Raw genomic sequence first — 13,940 nt, 5'->3', positions numbered from 1 at the left:
TGTAGCGTCGGAAGGAAAAATGAGAGGCGAGGTTGATTTTTATCAGTGAGTTATGAGGGGCTGGTTTATGACATGGAGAGATATTTTACTGGAAAATGTGTGGATTGCTATTTTAAAGAATGGGTTTTCATTCATTGAAAACGTCGACGTTGTAGGTCAAAGTCGGTTAAAAATAAAAGAATTGATTTATGCTGAAAGTTTTAATTTTTTTTGTGTAAAACTGACATGACTGAAGATATTTTAAATTTCCAATTCTCTTCAGAAACTTAACCAAGTCATGGAAAACCGAATTGTGGTTTTTACTTTCTAAACATGAATCGTTAATCAAAATTTATTCATTTATCCCCTCTCAAAAAATTGATGACGTCATCTGAAAATTTTACAATTTTCGACCAATTTTGTTTTGTCATTTTCTTTTATTTTTCAATTTTTCCTATCCCCAGTTTTTCATTTTCTTGATTTTTATTTCTCATTTTCTGGATTTTATATCACAAATTTTCGTTTTTTCATTCCCCTTATTTTTTCAATGTTTCTTTCGATTTCATAATTTATCGTTTATTCAGTTTTCCAAATTTTCAATCCTTGATTTTCCAGTTCCCCGATTTTCCAATTTTTAAATTTTCGCTTCGTTTTTTCGCTTTTGCACTTTTTTGATTTTTAAGTTTCTCAATTTTTAATCTTTCGATTTTTGAATTTTTCGTTTCTTCAATTTTTCAAGTTCTTGATTTCCAACTTTTTGATTTTTCAAAGTTTTCATTTTGTACGTTATAGTTTTTCATTTTTAATTTTTCAACTGAAAAATCGAAAAATGAAAAATCGAATAATTGAAAAAAAAATCGAAAATTAATTTTGAAGAACCGAAGAGTTGGAAAAAAACTAATCGAATTGAAAAATTGGAAAACCCAAAAATTGTGAATTCGAAAAATTAGAGAACTGTCAAAATTGTAAAATCGAAAAACTAAAACATTAAATCCCGAGAAATTGAAAAATAAAAAATTGAATAAATGAAAAATTTTTAAAATCCAATAACTGAAAAATCGAAAAATTCTATTCTAAATTCGTAAAATTGAAAATGTGAAAAAATGTAAAAATTATGTTTATTATTACACACATTTAAAATGAAAATTATAAAATTGCAAATCAAAAATTGAAGAACGAGAAATCTAAAATTGAAAAAACGAAAAATTGAAAAATTTCACATTGCAAATAAAATTATAAAATCAAAATCTTGAAAATCCGAAAAATTGAAAAAATAAAGAAAATAAAAATCGAAATGAAAAATTTCAAATCGAAAAATTGACGAAATGAAAACGCGAATAATTGAAAATTTGAAAAACTAAAAAATCGGAAAAAAATTGAAAAACTGAAAAGTTATATTTATTATTACATCTATTTAAAATGAAAATTATAAAAATTGCAAGTCAAAAATTGAAGAAACGGGATATCTAAAAAAAAAACGAAAAACTAAAAAATAAAGAAAATAAAAAACCGAAACGAAAAATTTCAAATCGAAAAATTGTCGAAATGAAAAACCAAATGACTGAAAAATCGAAAAACTAAAATGTCGACAAAAGATTGAAAAATTGAAAAACTGAAAACACGAAAAATTGCAAAATCCAAATAGTGGAAAATTGAAAAATTGCAAATCGGAGAACTGAAGAAATCAAAACTGAGACATTTAAAAACTAAAAATCGAGAAACTTAAAAATCGAAAACTAATTTTGAAGAATCGAAAAGTTGGAAAAAAAAACAAATAGAATCGAAAATTTTGAAAATCCGAAAGTTGTAAATTCGAAAAATTAGAGAATCGTCAAAATTGTGAAATCGAAAAACTGTAACATTGAAACATCGAAAAAATACCGAAAAGTTGAAAAAATCGAAGGACTGAAAAATCGAATAAATGAAAAAGTTTTAAAATCCAATATCTGAAAAATCGAAAAATTTTATACTCGTAAAATTGACAAAATGATAAAATGTAAAAATTATATTTATTATTACATATATTTGAAATGAAAATTATGAAAATTGCAAAACGAAAAATTGAAAAATTTAACATTAAAAATCAAAAAACTGGAAAAAATAAAAAAACGAAAATGTAATTGAAAAATCGAAAAACTAAAAAATCGGGAAACATTGAACTGAAAAACTAAAAAAACGAGAAATTGCAAAATCGAAAAAAATTGGAATTAAGGAATCAAAAAACTGAAAAAATTGGAACTGAAAAATCGAAAAATCTAAAAGTCGAAGAGTGGAAAATCAAAAACTCGGGAAATCGAAGAATTGAAACATCGAATAATTGGAAAAATGAAACTTAGAGAAATCGAAAGATCAAAAGATCGAAAAATCAAAAAGTCCATAAGTTAAAAATTTAAAAATCGAGAAATCGGAATAGCTCAAAATCGAAAAATTAAAATTTAACAAAAAACGAAAAATCGAATAATTTAAAACCGACAAATTGAAAAACTGAAAACTGTATAATTTTGAAATCGAAAAATTGAAAAATCGGAAATCTGAAAAATCAAAAAATTAAAATGTCAAAAAATTGAAGAATCGAAAAACTTAAAAATCGAGAAATCGAAAAATCGAAAAATCAAGGAACTGAATAATCAAAAACCTGAAAAATCGAAAAATTGAAATAAAATTTCAAAAGATCGAGAAATCAAAAAGTTGAGAAATTGAAAAATTGAAAAACCGAAAAATCAAAATAGCTCAAAATCGAAAAATTGAAATTTGAGAAACTGAAAAATTTTAATTAAAAAAAACGAAAATTTGAATCTGGATAAATCAAGAAATCGATAAAGCTGAAAATTCAAAAAATTTAAAAACCGACAAATTGAAAAATTGAAAATTGTAAAATTTAAAAAAAAACAAAGAAATGAAAAATCGGAAAACTGAAAAATCAAAGAGCAAGAAATGGAGAAATCGAAAAGTTTAAAATTTAAGAAATCAAAAAATTAAAATGTCAAAAAATTGAAGAATCGAAAAACTGAAAGGTTATAATATAGAAACATCGAAAAACAGAGGAATCGAAAAATTTTAAAGTCGAAAAATCAAAAAGTCGAGACGTTGAAAAATTGAAAAACGCAGAAATTGAAAAATTAAAAATCGAAAAATTGAAAAATCGAATAAATGAGTAAGTTTTAAAATCCAATAATTGAAAAATGTAAAAATTCTAAACTGGTTAAATTGACAGAGTAAAAAAAATATAAATGGATTCTATTTATCATTGCATATCGAAAATAAAAATTTTAATCAAAAATTTACGAAACGAGAAATCTAAAATTGAAAAAACGAAAAATTGATGTTTCACATTGAAAAAAAATTATAAAATCAGAACATTGAAAATCCGAAAAACTGAATAATTTGAGAGAATAAAAAGACGAAAGGAAAAATTAAAAATCGAAAAATTGACGAAATGAAAAACCGAATAATTGAAAAATCAAAAAACTAAATAATTGGAAAAAAACTGAAAAACTGAAATCGAAAAAGTGCTAAATTGAGAAATTTCAAATCGAGGAACTGAAGAACTCAAAACCTGAAACATTAAAAAACTAAAAATCGAGAAACTTAAAAATCGAAATTAATTTTGAAGAATCGATAATTAAAAAAAAACGAATCGAATCAAAAAATTGGAAAACACGAAAATTATAAATTCGAAAAATTAGAAAATCGTCAAAATTGTAAAATCGGAAAACTGAAAAATTAAATACCGAGAAATTGAAAAATTAAAAGTCGAAAAATTGAAAAATCGACTGAATGAAAAAGTTTTAAGATCATCCAATAACTGAAAAATCGAAAAATTTTAAACTCATAAAATTGAAAAAATGAAAAAATGTAAAAATTATGTTTATTGTTTATTACATTTATTTAAAGTGAAAATTATAAAAATTGAAAAAAGGAAAAATTGAAAAACTTTATATTGAAAAAAATATATAAACTCAGAATATTAAAAATCCAAAAAATTGAAAAAATAAAATTAAAAACCGAAACGAACAATTTCAAATCGAAAAATTGTCGAAATGAAAAACCGAATAATTGTAAAATCGAAAAACTGAAATAACGAGAAAAACTGTAAAATTGAAAAACTGAAAATACGAAAAGTGGAAAATTGGAAAATTGCAAATCGAATAACTGAAGAAACTAACAACTGAAACACGAGAAACTTAAAATTCGAAATTAATTTTGAAAACACGAAGAATTCGAAAAATTAGAGAATCGTCAAAATTGAAAAATCGAAAAACTGTAAAATTGAAAGATGGAAAAACTGAAAAATTAAATACCGAGAAATTGAAAAATTAAAAATCGAAAAATTTTGAGCTCGTCAAGTTGAAAAAGTGAAAAAATATAAAAATTATATTTATTATTACATATGTTATTATTTAAAATGAAAATTATAAAAATTGCAAATCAAAAATTGAAGAAACGAGAAATCTAAAATTGAAAAAACGAAAATTTGAACAATTTCAAATTGAGAAAAAAAAATAAGATCAGAATATTGAAAATCCAGAAAAATTGAAAAAATGAAGAAAATAAAAAACCAAACGAAAAATTTCAAATCGAAAAATTGCCGAAATGAAAGACCGAATAATTGAAAGATCGAAACCCTAAAAAATCGGGAAAAAATTGAAAAATTAAAAAACGAAAAATTGCAAAATCGAAAAAGTGGAAAATTGAAAAATTGCAAATCAAAGAACTGAAGAAACCAAAAGCCGAAAGACTGAAAAGAATCAATTTTGAAGAAATGAAAATTTGGAAAAAAACGAATCGAATTGAAAAATTGGAAAACCTGAAATTTGTAAATTCGAAAAATTAGAGAATCGTCAAAATTGTTTTTCATATTTTGGCCGGAAATTTGCACATTTGTGGGTTTAATTTAACAATGTTTAAACAATTTGATTTGTTTTTAATAACTTCGTGTTTGTAGGCAAACGCTTTTCGGTTTAAGTATTTAAACATTATTTAATTATGTATGATAAAACCAGAGGTTGCATGGACTGATTTCACCAATAAATTTTTTAACTTTTGAAAAATTATTTTCAATTTGACAGCTGATTATTGTGGACTTTGGTGAAAAAAAGCTTGTACTTGACCATGAAATTTTGTTTGTTCAACATCCACAAAACTGAACTCAATTCATATGCGTAAAAAAAATTAATTCAGCCATACAATGACAACAGGAAGTAAGCTGGGGTGACAGTTCTACCAATCCCAGGCAAAATTTAATACCACCTGAAATACTACTACAATATTCAACTAATTACACTAACTACCGTGAACATCCAAGAAAAACCGCCTAATCGTGGCCATTATCCCCCAAACCTAACCTTTTTCTTTGTTTACCGCCCTCAATTATTAACGAAAATCCACGTCGACAGCATATCCACACAACCCGTCATAAATTTTCAAACACCAGACAGGTGATCCAACTTCGCACAATAACAACCCTGAATTATGCATGAAGGTGAGCACTATACTGTCAACCGAATCGATTCCTTCAAAGTCAACATCTCCCATTATTCCATAATTATTAACTTTTATCCAATATTGACACAACAATCACGAATCACACAAATTTCAGTGATACCAACCCGCAACCACAAACATGCAAATTCGTGCGTGAAACAATACATTCAAATACAAGACATCGAAAACTCATTAATGCATTTTTAACGCTCATTACCATTCATGTTGGCACTATTTATAGACACGACTACGTGGAATATTTTTAATTGTTTAGGTGTCCATGTCGTACTTGGAGCTGTACAACGAACAAATCAGGGACCTTTTGAACCCGGCGTCTGGGTATCTGGAACTGAGGGAGGATTCCAGGGGTCGAAACATTCAAGTCGCCGGCTTACAAGAAGTGTCAACGACGTCAACCAATGAGGTAGTCAAAATTAAAAAAAAAAAAAAAACAAAAAACAAAAAGTAGTGACGTTTTTTCCAAGGTGATGCAACTGCTACAAAAAGGTAACAAAGCTCGCACCATCGAGCCCACCGCCATGAATAAAACGTCATCGCGTAGCCACGCCCTGTTGAGTGTAACTGTCAAACACACCACGCCCCTTGATAAAAACGATCGCCTTCGTCTGCGCATCAGACAAGGACGGTTGTTCATGATAGATCTAGCTGGTTCCGAACGGGCCAATAAAACCAAAAACCGTGGAAAGCGTCTCCAAGAAGGCGCCCACATCAACCGGTCGCTTCTAGCTCTAGGTAACTGCATCAACGCTCTGAGTGGTGGGGCTCGCTACGTCAACTACCGCGACTCCAAGCTGACTAGATTGCTCAAAGAAGCTTTGAGCGGTAACTGTCGTACGGTGATGATCGCACACGTGTCACCTAGTTCTGGACAGAAAGACGAGTCTAGAAATACTCTAATCTACGCCGACCGAGCCAATAACATTTCAACTAAAGCCGAACGCAACGTATTGGACGTGTCGTACCACGTGACCCAATACCAAACCGTGATCAACGAATTGCGTGACGAGATTTCAAGGTTACAGCAGAAGATGAACGAAGAGCGGCCGAGATCAGCCGACATACGACGAATGAACGCGGAAGAAAGAAGCAACGAAGTGAAGAAACTGAGGGAGCAGATCGTGGAGACGTTCAAAACGCAGATGAAGCTGAGGCGGAAACTAATGGAGATTGATTCTCATTTGTTGGGGTTGGGGATGGAGGCGGAGCGACAACACTTGATCATATCTCATTGGGAGTCGCGGAATAACAAGTTGTATAAGAACAGCGTGAACGAATCACGGGCGAGGACACAACAAACGATTAGGAGGAGGAAATTGGTGACGGCGGAGGGGTTCAGGAGCGCCGGTAACGAACAGGAGGAGGAGGAAGAGGCGGATCTTGAAGTAGAGGGCGGGGAGACGGCGGTGCAGCAAGCGTGGGGGGAACTAGCGGACATCGAACGGGAGCAAGAAAGGTGGTCGGAGCTGCGGACGCACATCGAACAAAAATTGGAGGTGTGTCGACAAAGAGGCGTGGCGTTGGAAGACGTAAGTGATTGGTTGTTTTATTTTGAGTTGTAGTCACGTGTGTGTAGAAACTCCCGTCGCTGCTGTCGTCCGACGACGAGCGCGAGATTCTCGCCCTTATGTGTCGCGTGCACGAACTGGAAGCCGACAAGATGGCGCTGCAGTCGGAGCGGTTGGTGCGTCAGCACGAACTGCGCCGAAGAGATTTGCTCATTTTGAGGTACGACAGGCAGAGGCAACTGTGCGAAGAAATAATCACCAGGCAGCGACAACTGATTGAAGGTTGGTACTAAATTGAAAATGCGGTTGGTAGCAGTGGTGTTTCAGACGGCAAAATCAAACTCCCGCCGGATTTGCAAGAGCTGTACCAGTTCTACCAACAGGAGATTCACGCGTCTACTTATGCCGATTTGACGCCGACCAGCGACAAGTTACCCCCGATTAGTAAAATGTATAGGGTAAGTTTTGTGTCGATTTTTGCTCAGTTGGTAGTAGTTACAGTGACCCGATTTTCCGACGTACGGCCACGGAGAGCGGGAGCGACGCGAGTGGACCTTCACCTCCGTCGTCAGCCGATTCGGACGACATTCCGGCGTTACCAACCCTGAACGACGAAAGTATCGATAGGGTGATGGGTCACATTGTTACAAGACCAGGGGCTCCAATGAAGCTTCCGCCTTTACCGCCGAGTCCTCCGCTCAGGCTACCCAGAACCTCGACGTAAGAACGTATCCCAAATTAGAATTTAAACGTCTAAGTTGGGTTTCAGGAGTCAAAATCTGCGGCGGGCCCTCAGCGAGGACAGGATAGGTGATGGAATTTGAAGACGCACACTTTTAAGAAAATTTATTTTTATTGTATCTTTGGTAGTTTAAATAAATCATGTTCTATAAAAGAATAAATAAATACGACGCGGTAGGTTTGAAATTGGCGCCAAAACGTGACGTCAGCGCCATTATTTCCCTACTCGTACGAGAATCAAAGTACGCTACGACTAGAAACGACAACTTCACACTACATACACAAACGACCAATAGAAAATGTTGAAAATGATGAAACTAAGCGGGAAGACGATTCGCGACTTTTTGTCGATCCACATGGCGACTTCGTGCGGTGTCATGGTCGTCCATCTTTGGGGTTCGGGGGAATTACTCTCGGGGGGCATCTTAATCGAAGTGTCGTCTTTTTCGATCAAGTCGTCCTGGCTTTGGGTCGTGATTGTGGGTACTTTCAAACTACTTGGAAAACTCTACAAAGCAAAAATTACTAAATGGAGACGACGTTTCGTCAGACGTACGTGCACCGTCAAGTAGTTGGCTTGCGAGTTCTTGCTCACACTATCGGTTTCCTCTAGACTGGAGCACGACCGAGCCTTGTAGAGTCCGGTGTCGGATTCTTTTCTCAGAGACTTTCGCGCCAGATTTGGAGAGATGGCGCCTTTGAGAATATGTTTGCTGCTTTTTTTCTTCACTTGGACTTCTTTCTGGCGCCGCCAGATGACGTTAACGAAGGCGAACTCGGCCAAAGAGCAGAAAATGAAGACGGCACAAGCGAGGAACCAGATTTCGCTAGCCTTGATGTAGGAGACCTTGGGTAGGTTTTTGGTGAGGCCGCCGTTGAGGGTGATGAAGGCCAACATGGTGGCGGTTCCGAGGGTGACCCGTGGGGGCGCCGCGTCGGCTTGGAGCCAAAAGGTCACCCAGGAGATAATCACGAGGAGGATGGACGGCAGGAAGTAGTCCATGATGTAGAAACCGACCTCGCGGGTTAGTTTGAACCGGAAGATAAGTTGAGAGAAGTTGCCAACTATAAACAAACAAAAATATATTAATTGAGGTTATGACTCGTAGGGGAAAAGTGCCTAAAATGATCCCCTCAGGTCAAATGATCCCCATCAATTGTAAGAAAATTTGTGGCTCCATCTACCAAACATAACTGTCATTTGATTAAGCGCTCTGTAATTAGTAGCTTCTGAAAGTTTGATGGCGTTCTGTGTATTCTGCACAGTTTTGTGCCAAAATATGTAAAATAAGCACCTCTGATCTAAGGTAAGATATATTTTAAAAGTCCATTACTTCCATTTGAAAGGTCTTATAGCGGTGGTAGTTGTTTTGACAGAATTAGATACATTTCAGTCGTAGGTTAGTTATGATCTTTTTACCGCATGTAAAAATTGAAGGTTAGTTTACAATTTTTGAATGCGGATATGCTACCTAAGAAAATATCGATTTTATAATTAGGCTCCGCCCCATAATTGCAAAATCCATATTTCCTTGCAAAATTGTACCCTTTTAACCATGTTTTAAGTTTCTTGTTGTGAAAAGATGGCTACGTATATTAAGAAAAAAAGGCAAAATATAAGCCCCGCCCACCCTCCCGGTCTCAATTCTGATGATTTTTTTATTCATAGTGAGCCAAGAGGGCGGAACCTAACTGCAAATTCCTTATTTCTCTACGAGGAATGAAAAACATGTTTTTGAGTATCGTGTTGTTCAAAGAATACAATGCATGTATATTAAGAAAAATTAAAGCCAAAGATTAAGCCCCACCCATATCTGCCCTAATCTAAATAAGTATGTCGTAATCAAGTTTTCATTCGTTACTAGAGCTAGGGGCGGAGCCTAATTGCAAAATTCACGTTTCCCGACAAAAATTCACCATTTTAAACGCGTGTTAAGTTTCTAAGAATAAAAAAATCATCACAATAGACATAGGGTGGGTGGGCGGGCTTTATACTTTGCCTTTATTTTTTCTTAATATGCATAATATTATTTGACTAACACGATACTCAAAACATGTTTTTAATTTCTTGTAAAGAAAAAAATATTTGGCAGTTAAGCTTCACCCCCCTGGTTCGAGGCGAATAAAAAAAATCATCACAATTGAGATAGGGTGGGTGGGTGGGCTTACATTTTGCCTTTTTATGTTAATATGTGTAGACTTCTTTTCACAACATGAAAATTAAAATATGTTTAAAATGGAAAATTTGTATAAGGAAACATCGATTTTGCAATAGGCTCCGCCCCTTAATTGCAAAATCCATATTTCCTTGCAAACTTCTACCATTTTAACCATGTTTTAAGTTACTTGTTGTGAAAAGATGGCTACGTATATTAAGAAAAAAAGGCAAAATATAAGCCCCGCCCACCCACCCGGTCTCAATTCTGATGATTTTTTTATTCATAGTGAGCCAAGAGGGCGGAGCCTAACTGCAAATTCCTTATTTCTCTACGAGGAATTAAAAACATGTTTTTGAGTATCGTGTTGTTCAAAGAATACAATGCATGTATATTAAGAAAAATGAAAGCCAAAGATTAAGCCCCACCCATACCTGCTCTAATCTAAATAAGTATGTCGTAATCAAGTTTTCATTCGTTACTAGAGCTAGGGGCGGAGCCTAATTGCAAAATTCACGTTTCCCGACAAAAATTCACCATTTTAAACGTGTGTTAAGTTTCTAAGAATAAAAAAATCTTCACAATTGAGATAGGGTGGGTGGGCGGGCTTTATATTTTGCCTTTTTTTTCGTCATATGCATAATATTATTTGACTAACACGATACTCAAAACATGTTTTTAATTTATTGTAGAGAAAAAAATATTTGGCAGTTAAGCTTCACCCCTCTGGTTCGAGGCGAATAAAAAAAATCATCACAATTGAGATAGGGTGGGTGGGCGGGCTGACATTTTGCCTTTTTGCTTGAGTATGTGTAGACTTCTTTTCACAACATGAAACTTAAAACATGTTTAAAATGAGAAATTTATATAAAGAAATATCGATTTTGCAATTTGGCTTCGCATTTTAATCATGTTTTAAGTTTCTTGTTGTGAAAAGATGGCTGCGTACATTAAGAAAAAGAAGGCAAAGTATAATGATCCCTTTTTCTTGAGGCAAAATAATCCCGGATCATTGGGCGGGGCTAGTACCTGCTAAGATAAGACTGATTTTTGCAAATCATATACCCTCTAAGAAAAGAGAGGGTGGGTGGGCGGGGCTAGTACCTGCTAAGATAAGACTGATTTTTGCAAATCATATACCCTCTAAGAAAAGAGAGGGTGGGTGGGCGGGGCTAGTACCTGTTAAGATAAGACTGATTTTTGCAGATAACATATCCTCTAACCCCGCCCACCTACTCTTTATTTTCTTTGAGGGAATACCATTTGCCAATATCAGTTTTATCTTAGCAAGTACTAACCCCAGCCACCCGCCCGTTATTTTCTTAGAATGTATGTTATTTGCCAATATCAGCCTTATCTTGCCAAGCACTAGCTCGGCCCATCCGCCCTTTATCTTGTTAGAGGGCTAGTACCTAATAAGATAAGACTGATTTTCGCAAATGACATATCCTCCAAGAAAAGAGAGGGTGGGTGGGCGGGGCTACTACCTGCTAAGATAAGACTGATTTTTGCAGATGACATCCTCTAACCCCGCCCACCCACCCTTTAGTTTCTTCGAGGGAATACCATTTGCCAATACCAGTTTTATCTTAGCAGTTACTAGCCCCACCCACCTACTACCTGCTAAAATAAAACTGATTTTCGCAAATGAAATACCCTCTAAGAGAGGAGAGGGAGGGTGGGTGGAGCTAGTACCTCTTAAGACGGGGAAATTTAAATAATTTAAAAGAATTTTAGGGATTTTCGTGTTCTATTTTTGGAAAATTCTCAGTCTTAAGAGGTACTAATCCCAGTCACCCGCCGTCACTTTTCTTAAAGGGTATCTCATTTGCCAAAATCAGTTTTATATTAGCAAGTATTAGCCCCACCCACCCACCCTCTCTTTTCTTAGAGGGTATATCATTTGCCAAATTCAGTTTTATCTTAGCAGTTAGTAGACCCGCCCACCCGCCCTCTCTTTTCTTAAAGGCTATATCATTTGCCAAATTCAGTCTTATCTTAGCACTTACTAACCCCACCCACCCACCAACTTTTTTCTTAGAGTGTATGTCATTTGCCAAATTCAGTTTTATCTTAGTAGTTACTAGCCCCACCCACCCACCCTCTCTTTGCTTAGAAGGTATATCATTTGCCAAATTCAGTCTTATCCTAGCAGTTACTAGCCCCACCCACCCACCCTCTCTTTTCTTAGAGGGTATATCATTTGCCAAATTCAGTTTTATCTTAGCAGGTAGTAGGCCCGCCCACCCGCCCTCTCTTTTCTTGGAGGGTATCCCCTTTGGCAAAATTAGTCTTAGCACGTACTGATGACTAAGTATTGTCTCAAACTCCTCCAGAAATTATACACCCCGTATTTTCGGTGCTTTTCAAACTTTTTTTGTTTATTTTTTTTTAAGAATTTATTTTTTTGTTAATTTTTGAAATAAAATATTTATCAGTTATGTCATGATTTGATGTTTCTTGTTGATGCTGTCCCCTTATGGTCAAAATTCAAAGGGATCATTATGCCCATGCCGAGGGATCATTTTACCTATGGGGATGCCTAAAATGATCCTTTTGTAAGGTCTTGGAAAAACGTTAATAACTTTTTTTATAATTATCGAATCACCAATTGGCTTATACTGTTACCTAGATAAATCAATGTTCTTACAAATAATGCTACAGTTTTACATGAATAATAATAATTTGTATTTTTTAAAGAATTTCTCCCTTAGGGGGATCATTTTAGGCACTTTTCCCCTACTTCGGAAAAATAAAAGTTACCGAAAGCCCCTTTGGTGAAGGAGGCAGGCACCTCACTCTCTTCCGCCCAAGTGTCAGTGAGTATAAATTCAGTCAGATGTAGATTGTTAGCAAGCTTGACTGAGTGCTCCGGGACCCACAGAAGTACCAAATTCGTGGAATTGTAAGTCCCTAAAATCACCTTAATTACACCTCAACGTTACAAAACCGACTAAACCTACAGCTATTCCATTTCAAGTTGCACTCCTGTGAGTCAAACGGGAACTTCTGGAGGTTCATCCAACAGTAAAAAGTCGCAGTTAGCCGGTATGAGTACACCACGTCTCCCTTCGGACCTATCGAAATAAACACATCCTTCCCGTCAATACCCATAATGGTAGTGTCCTTCTCGTTCCCTATGTTGATATGCGGCACCCAGATTTTGTTCCTTAGAAGCTCCTCCCCCAGCAGACTTTCTCTATGAGGGGATAGAACCTCGTAAGCCAATCGGTGGTCTCTATACAAATATTGTACCAACATATGGGCTTTAAATTGCAACTGGTCAGCCGATTCTATGTGCGTCAGATCAATCTGCATGTGGACTTGGAGGGGCTTGGTGGTGGGGGGTTTGATCAGTTTGTCGTAGCGGCAGGCATCTGTCAGTTGGGCGGTAAATTGCTCCTGGGTTAGGGAGTCGAGGTTGGGCTCGAGGGGCGGGCACTGGGCGTGTTTTACGAGCGGAGGGGGCGTGGCGGTGGTGGACGCAGGAAGAGGGTTTCGGCCGTAGGCCTCTGGAACTGGGAGAGCGAAAGAAGGCGGGGGCGTGGCTGTGCTCGACGGGGGCGGAGTCGTTGAATCATCTCTGCAAAACGCAACACGTGTGAGTCTGCTATTTTAGGAACGTTGTTGTGTATATTTTTGTAAATCATAGTGACAAGGGTATGTTTACTTGATAAATAACACTTTCTCGGTTTTTAAATTAAAAATTAAAAATTAAGGACGGGTTTTTACTTCCTTTTTGTGTTTTGGGTTTTAGGTAATGGGGTTTTTGGACTGACTCGTGTTACTTGATTTTGAAAATATTTCAAATTGTAGTATTGGAGTAGTATAGGTGTGAAATCTTGTCTACTTACTCGAGTTTCTGCGAATTCGCTATTCCGTTCAAACAAATTCCAATTAAGAACAATTTGGTCGCACTTTTCACCATTTTCCAATCACATCTCAGACACAAAAGCACAAACTAAAATGCTCCAAGGTTATTCGGTCTCTTATACCCTGTTATCAGACCACAAAAACAACATAAAATATGTACATTACATTATTATATTAAACT

The 13,940-nt window shown here is 35.4% G+C and overlaps 2 protein-coding genes across 5 annotated transcripts in view; one reads left to right on the top strand and one right to left on the bottom strand.

Annotated features, from left to right (window-relative positions):
* Positions 1-7,885, top strand: part of LOC135132635 (kinesin-like protein KIF19) — a 26,499-nt gene extending 18,614 nt beyond the window's left edge. For 3 of the 4 annotated variants that reach the window (XM_064060779.1, XM_064060782.1, XM_064060781.1), the window contains 6 exons: positions 5,738-5,887; positions 5,949-7,010; positions 7,058-7,271; positions 7,317-7,440; positions 7,485-7,709; positions 7,759-7,885. In XM_064060779.1, coding sequence (XP_063916849.1) covers positions 5,738-5,887; positions 5,949-7,010; positions 7,058-7,271; positions 7,317-7,440; positions 7,485-7,709; positions 7,759-7,813 — 1,830 coding nt within the window. In that variant the 3' untranslated portion in view covers positions 7,814-7,885. The remainder of the gene's footprint in view (positions 1-5,737; positions 5,888-5,948; positions 7,011-7,057; positions 7,272-7,316; positions 7,441-7,484; positions 7,710-7,758) is intronic. The other variant, XM_064060780.1, reaches the window with a different exon arrangement.
* Positions 7,868-13,940, bottom strand: LOC135132637 (pH-sensitive chloride channel 2-like). The gene is made up of 5 exons (XM_064060783.1): positions 13,741-13,940; positions 12,850-13,469; positions 12,650-12,799; positions 8,287-8,795; positions 7,868-8,238 (listed from the first exon to the last, which is right to left on the bottom strand). Exons 1-5 carry the CDS (start codon positions 13,812-13,814, stop codon positions 7,999-8,001), a joined length of 1,593 nt encoding a protein of 530 aa, XP_063916853.1. The 5' UTR covers positions 13,815-13,940; the 3' UTR covers positions 7,868-7,998.

Source organism: Zophobas morio, unplaced genomic scaffold, assembly GCF_036711695.1.
Source record: "Zophobas morio isolate AGI-343-1 ecotype UQ-CSIRO unplaced genomic scaffold, CSIRO_AGI_Zmor_V1 ptg000021l, whole genome shotgun sequence".
NCBI lineage: Eukaryota > Metazoa > Arthropoda > Insecta > Coleoptera > Tenebrionidae > Zophobas > Zophobas morio.
The sequence above is the reverse complement of the archived record's forward strand: the minus strand, read 5'-3'. Positions and strand labels throughout refer to the sequence as shown.

Bases quoted from the DNA above. Each gene is read 5' to 3' on its own strand.
- LOC135132637 (XM_064060783.1), bottom strand. From the start codon at position 13,814: ATGGTGAAAAGTGCGACCAAATTGTTCTTAATTGGAATTTGTTTGAAC. The intron at 13,470-13,740 runs GTAAGTAGACAA...TGCGTTTTGCAG, and splicing joins GCGAATTCGCAGAAACTCGA to AGATGATTCAACGACTCCGC. The intron at 8,796-12,649 runs GTAACTTTTATT...GTTTGTTTATAG, and splicing joins CTTCACCAAAGGGGCTTTCG to TTGGCAACTTCTCTCAACTT.